The sequence below is a fragment of the Frankliniella occidentalis genome, unplaced genomic scaffold (genome assembly GCF_000697945.3).
Source record: "Frankliniella occidentalis isolate FOCC.00 unplaced genomic scaffold, Focc_3.1 Scaffold182, whole genome shotgun sequence".
Lineage (NCBI taxonomy): Eukaryota > Metazoa > Arthropoda > Insecta > Thysanoptera > Thripidae > Frankliniella > Frankliniella occidentalis.
This window is the reverse complement of record NW_026267308.1, coordinates 402,733-409,142: the sequence shown is the minus strand read 5'-3', so window position 1 is coordinate 409,142 and position 6,410 is coordinate 402,733. Positions and strand designations below refer to the sequence as shown.

At 39.8% G+C, this 6,410-nt stretch overlaps 1 protein-coding gene across 1 annotated transcript; it reads right to left on the bottom strand.

Moving 5' to 3' along the window:
• Nucleotides 1-448: 448 nt before the first annotated feature.
• Nucleotides 449-5,703, bottom strand: LOC127750386 (uncharacterized). Its single transcript, XM_052271984.1, has 5 exons — nucleotides 5,364-5,703; nucleotides 5,196-5,264; nucleotides 4,934-5,113; nucleotides 4,750-4,842; nucleotides 449-4,667 (listed from the first exon to the last, which is right to left on the bottom strand). The coding sequence occupies exons 1-5, from the start codon at nucleotides 5,511-5,513 to the stop codon at nucleotides 2,196-2,198; spliced, it is 2,964 nt and encodes a 987-aa protein (XP_052127944.1). The 5' UTR covers nucleotides 5,514-5,703; the 3' UTR covers nucleotides 449-2,195.
• Nucleotides 5,704-6,410: the final 707 nt, after the last annotated feature.

The window sequence follows — 6,410 nt, the reverse complement described above, 5'->3', positions numbered from 1 at the left end:
ATGGAAAAGGTACGTTTGTATGCATTGACGTTGTAAGTTATGATGAATCTCGTCAAATTAATAACATCGAAAAGAAAAATAAGGATAGATAATAGGGAACTGGCAGTGCGCGGTGCTTTGCGAGCGTCTGTCATAGATCCATATCATATAACCCTAGTACAATCGTGACTTAATTATTTGTGCTTTGTTTCACTAATAATTCTCTGATTCCAGCCAGGATGAATAGCTCAATATTTTTGACACCATCTACTCGTGCCCCGACGACGTCGACACCTCGACGTTCTGCTGCAAAGTCAACCAAAAAGAAGACTTTTGTTAACCCTGTGTGTGATACTTGTCAGACTTGTGGGAAGGAGTACAGGTGCCACAGATCCTTTTTGAAACACCAGAGAGGCCACATTATTGTCGGTGAGCTTACCTACAAATATTGAACTTAATTTTTTTTACCTTTTTTTTGTGAAAATATTGACACACATTTTTTTTACCCCAGAACAAGCGTCAAAGTATCCCCAACTGGAGAAAATATTGGAGCATCTGTGTGACAACTTTGGGAATGCACTATACAAGCTGAACTCAAATGAAGCTTGCTTTGTGAAAGGCCAGCAGTACAAGGAATTTATTCAACAGTTGATTGGCTGTCATATCAATTTGGGTGATTTAGATGAGTGGAATCAATTTCTAAATATTATTCACAGTGCATTGACCAAAGGCCTTCAAGGTTCAAGATTCCTCCTACCCTCAGCATTAACTGCAATCCTCCAGAAAAATGCTGAACATTTTCTCTCCGATCTTCCTGAAAGACAACACCTCTGTTCCCTTTTTGATGTGTGCGTTGCTTCAGCTGATGAAGAAATGGTTCAGTTCTTTATAGCTGACTATGTTTTTTTCCTTGTTTACTACATAATTGTATTTGTAAGTCAGTGTGTTAGAAGTACCGTTCCAGCACCTCTAACTTTGGAGACTGGAATGCAAGCAGTAGATAATGACTATCTTGAGTCCTTGTACTACATTGCTGGTGCTAAGATGCATGCACTTAATGAGAAGGCAAAACGGTTTCCTAAGGACAAAGGTTGGAGAAATGTTCAGATGGTTATTAAGGAAAGACTGCTTGAAAGTGATACAAATCCAGGACCTCCAGCACATGTGAAAGGGTGGACAGATGCTCAAAATAGAGGGAAATTACTATATGTCAGTGGTCTAGTGTATGACTTTTTCTGTGGTGTTGTAGGGATACTTGAGAAGCAAACATCCAAAAGAAAGGTAGACTATCAAGATGTTATTGATCAAGTGAGTCAGTCTGGTGTGATTCTGCTGTGGGATGATGCTGTGAATGATTATATCCCAGAAAGTGAGTCTTTTAATTTAATGTCAGGGCTTGTTGAGTCATTTTGTCAAACTTTTACAGTAGGCAAAGCTCAGCGAATGTTAAATTCCATCCGAAAGAAGGGTGAAGCATCACTCCCTTTACGTTCCCAAGTTGCACCTAGATCTTCAAGTGACAAGACTGTTACTTCTAAGTCGTGATACTTTACCAAAGCTACATAAGATATTGTAACATTATTCTTAATCTCTTTTTTTTTCATTTGTGTTGAAGTTTAATTTTTATAGTAAGTCAATAGAATTATTGCATTAAGATGTTTGTCATAAGTGCCAAAGCTTCTCACATCAGATATTTAGTGCTAAGTTTGTGAATAATTTATCCAGTTCCTTTGTGTGTTTACAGCTTTGAATATTATTTAATCTAATTGAAATTGTGATTTATATGTGATTCTGATAGAGGGTCTTATGGTAATGATCCTACCAATTACTATGTGATATGATTTTAGTGCTTGTTCAGACTGTTCTGTGTCACCTTACGTTTGCTGCCTATATTTTGATTGTTTGCAATGGTTAATTTAAAGAAATAATAACAAAATAATATGAACATTTTCAGTGATATTTATTCCTATTTCAGAATGTGAAAACAAACTAGCAAGAAATAACCACTACATCAGGTACCCAGCAGTATTACAATCTTACATAAATATATTCATAAACAACAATTAAATTAATACACACATACAGAGATTCACTGTGAACACACACAGGGATAATAATGGTACAAAGCAATGTTGATATTATTAGGCACACAACACAACAGGTACAAAGATACACTTTAGTACTTAACTAAAGATTTAGGTAGTTGCAAGAATACACTATTTTTTGCCCCTTACATATTTTCTTTTAGGGAGAGGTTCAGAAGAAATATTGTTACCTTCATTCACAATCTCAGTGTTACCAGCATTCCTCTTAGCTGCAGCAAGTTGTCCAATAGTACTAATATTTCTTTGTTTAAAATAATATTGCTGAACATTTGGAGCAGAACTGCCACCTCCACCTTGCCTCTGCTTACCAAAATTTTGTTCAAGTGGGTCCTGGCAGAAACTACGGGCATTTACAAAGGAAATGCCCTCTCCAATAAGGAAAGAGACTGCACCCACGAATGCCCTAGTTGACATTTCGATTCCAAGCAGAGTCTGGTGAGGAAGAAGACATTTGGAATCAAACTCACTTTCTTCATTCTTGCTTTCTTCTAGAGCATGAAAACTGACTTCTTCGAGTTGTTGTACTCCAAGCTCACTCATCATTGACATGTTTGCCCCTTGCAGCTTCTTCTGAGTTATTTCTTCCTCCCATGCATTTAGGTAGTCCAAATAGTCAAAAAGTTCCTTGAATCGAGAAGTTGGTGAATTATTCTTGAAGTCATCTAGGTCTGACTGGGTGTAGGGATCTAGTCGTCTATTATTTTTTCTTGCACCATGTGAAGTTGATGCACCATTCAAAAGATCAAACCAATTGTTTGTTTTCAATAGAAAGTCTACTAATTTACTAGTATTTGGCCACTGTTGACTAGAAATATCATTAGCAACAGTCTTACTAATTACTGAAGCAGCTAGGTGTACTTTCATTTTGCTGTATGAATCAGGAAACACAGACTGCGCATTTAGTTTGTACGACTTCCTTAGAGTTGCATCCTTTTTGGATAAATACAGTCTGATAATAGTGTCCCACACTAGTGTCTGGCCATTCTTCCTGAGGCAGCGGGTACCTTTCTTTCCAGGTCTTGAGTTGAATAATGCATTCCGAGTTGTCTTGAGAAGATGAGGCACATCTGAGAAGAAGTACAGCACTCTGTTTGGGGCAAACTTATTTACAGTGTCAAAAATTACTTTTGAGTCCAATACTGTCACTGGTTTATGCAGCTTGAAAAATGCTCGGTTTGTAGGGGCTCCATCACATGTGAATGCAATCACTCGCACTCCACTCTTTTCTAGGGCTCCTATTATATCCCAAGTCCAAATGTACATCTGTCTAGCTGATGGATTAGAAACAGGATATGAGGCAATTACATCTTTCACCCTACTGGAAATGCCTCTCACCATAAATGCCATTATTTTTGAAGCCATTTCTTCCTCCACAACCTTGTCTGGATTGTCAAGGTATGAATCAAGGATCTTCACCTCCTTGTCCAACTCATCCAAGTTAGTGAAACCTATGATTTCTCCAGTTGATTTTTGTACTACCAGATTTTTGCTGATGTGCATTTCATCAGCCATTAATGTGTGGTACTGCTTACGTGACTTCTCTTCTACAGCAACTTGCTTGGCAATATTTTCCAATACAGTTGTGTCGATTCCTTGCTTAATTTTGGTGGCATGCGAATAATCAAAGAGGGTGCGTGCTGTTGGAAGTTTAATGAACCCACTCTCAGTGAGTGATCTGTAAGCACTTGGAGATTTAAGGTAAATTGATAATGCAAGTCTAATCATGGTGGGGTGCCACCTCATGCCACAACTCTTCTTAGCATTAACAGCTTTAAGTTGTTGTTGAAGAAACAAAGAATGAGAAATACTTAGATTGGAAGACTGCAAAATTTCAGTGAGGTCATCAGATAACTCTTTCTCAACTTTTACACCTTTTCTTGCAATTAATTCTTGCATCCTCTTCTGAAGCCTACCTATGGTTATGCTCTGTTTTTTGATGGTTTTCTGCTTGCTTGCCAATCTGTTGTCTTTCTGTTGATCTGATAAGTACCGAGTGTTGGTATTTTCATGAACCTCTTCCTTCTGCAGAAATTCCATTCTTCTTTTTAAAATTGGTTGAAGCTTGGTGCATTCCTTGCATCTCCAAAATTTAGCAGGCAGCAGCAATGAACATTTATTTGATCTATAGGTCTCCCTGTATCTGCACTCTTTAAACACATCACTTTCAGAAACACCATTGCAAGTAACATCCCAGGCATCCTTAAATTCAACACTGTCCATACCAGCACAAATTTCTAAAAGACGTACTTTGTTCACTATTTGAGAGATTCTATCTAAAAAGTAACCAGTGTCCTCCTCAGTGAGGAGAGGCTTCGGAGGCATTACATCTTGAAGGATTGACACACTTGAATAAGGCTTTCCATGCACCTCGATGCGCACAACACCACTTGATGAAACAAATACATCTCTCTGTACTGCTTTGGACTCTCTACGTCCAATCATGAGAACATGAATTCCTTTGTTGTCCACAACTGGTGTAAAGAAATTAGGCAGCATCAATAGCAGCTTGTTTCTGACTCCTAATAAGAGGTGGCTAAGGATATCAGGTGGTGGAAGTGGAGGGTGAAACATTGCCTCAGATTCCTGTATAAAAAAACAACAAATAAAAATTAATACTCATGGAAACAAACCAGACTACAATTTTTTAATTTGAACAAGAGTTAACCTTCTGAGGTGTAGATGGTGGCTGTGGACTTGGGCTGTAGCAAGAATCACTGGATATCGGGCTAAACAACAAACTGTCACTCATTGAGTTATCCTAGAAATAAAGATACAACTTGTTTTAAAGCATTGCCACCATAGTGTCTATCCCTTTAAAAAAGAGCAAGTGTTTGTAATAACTGACATACCTCTGAGAGATCAGGCAGTGATACGGACAGATTTTTATCACAGCCACTCAAACTACTGCCAGGACGACTGAAGCTAGAAGAAGACCGGCTCATAGTGGAATCTGGGCGGCTCACAGTTGGAGTGGCACTGGCAGGCCTGGCATAATCATGCTCACTTGTTGAGAGTGGAGATGAACAAACCTGTTTCAGCACACAACACAAATATAGTTTTATTGTGATCTTATTCCAATAAATATCAACACTTATATTATTAATGATTTACCTCAGCACTTATGACAACATCCAAATCAAGAGGTTCCTCATGAATATCTTCCTCGACGGCATTCTCAATCTATAATCACAAACAAAAAACAACAAATGCATTAATCCAATTAATCTAGTTGAAGAAGCACTCTGTCAACACATGAAAAGCACAGGTTACAGTACTCACAGTGGGGTTATTGGGGCGTTGTTTTGCTTTTTTGATACGAGTATATCGTCTTCTGTGCGGAATTTTATGCTTTTTTCTTGGGATTTTTTCCTTTTTCCCGCCATTGTCGCCCGTGTCATCAGTTTGATCACCACCCATCGCAGCACTCATGTTGGAACAATTCACGATACTGTAAAAAAACAGTAACAGGCTCTACAAATGACTTACAATTAGGGTTTTATGTTCTAGCGATCACATACATCACTAGTCTAGACATAAGGAATACATTTTCATCGTTTATCCTCACCTGGTGAACAACTATTCAGTATTCAGAACGTTTCAGAGGTTTGAGCAAAGAAAACACAAAGCCGAGCGCGAAACACCTAGCGAGCGAGCAGAACTGGGGTGGCGTGGCGTAGCACGGAGCGGAAAAAAGAACAAGAGCGCGCCCGGAACGCCGCGCGCCGCTTCTAGCGGGCGGTGGCCAACCCTGGCGGCGGATGGCTACAGAGGGGTCCCCGGGACTAGAGCGATGGCTGTTTAAATCTGGTGAGCATTTCGACTTTGATATCGGTACGATTCGATCCGTTGATCCCTTCCGGACGATTCGGTACCGAAACGAGACCTGTGCGACGAATATTGCGACCGCTAGATGTATTCCAGTGCGGCAAGGCGGCAGCCCCGGGCCCTACAGCTTCATGTCCCCTCTCTGTAGTCTCTTGGTGTGCCGTTTGCTGTGGTAGTCGCAAACAGGTCGGTGTGGCATTACCACGATTTTTCAAAAGAATTCGTTTTAAGCCGTGACCTAATTAAATTGAATTGGTCTGAATTAGTTTGAATTGGGCAGAATTTGGGGTATACACTTGGCAGGGGAGTTATCCACCCTTTGGATGGTACCATCAAATGTGTGCCAGTTGGCCTCCACTTTGCTGCTCAGGTATGCTTTTCATTTTATAATTGACTAATTACAAGGTAGATGTACGCCAGACCACGTCTCGCGTAACAGGCTTCGCGATATCTCACGAAACACTGTTACGCTGCGACGCGCCTGGCATACATCTACCTTGG

Bases quoted from the DNA above. Each gene is read 5' to 3' on its own strand.
- LOC127750386 (XM_052271984.1), bottom strand. From the start codon at position 5,513: ATGAGTGCTGCGATGGGTGGTGATCAAACTGATGACACGGGCGACAAT. The intron at 5,265-5,363 runs GTGAGTACTGTA...TTGTGATTATAG, and splicing joins AACGCCCCAATAACCCCACT to ATTGAGAATGCCGTCGAGGA. The intron at 5,114-5,195 runs GTAAATCATTAA...GTGCTGAAACAG, and splicing joins ATGTTGTCATAAGTGCTGAG to GTTTGTTCATCTCCACTCTC.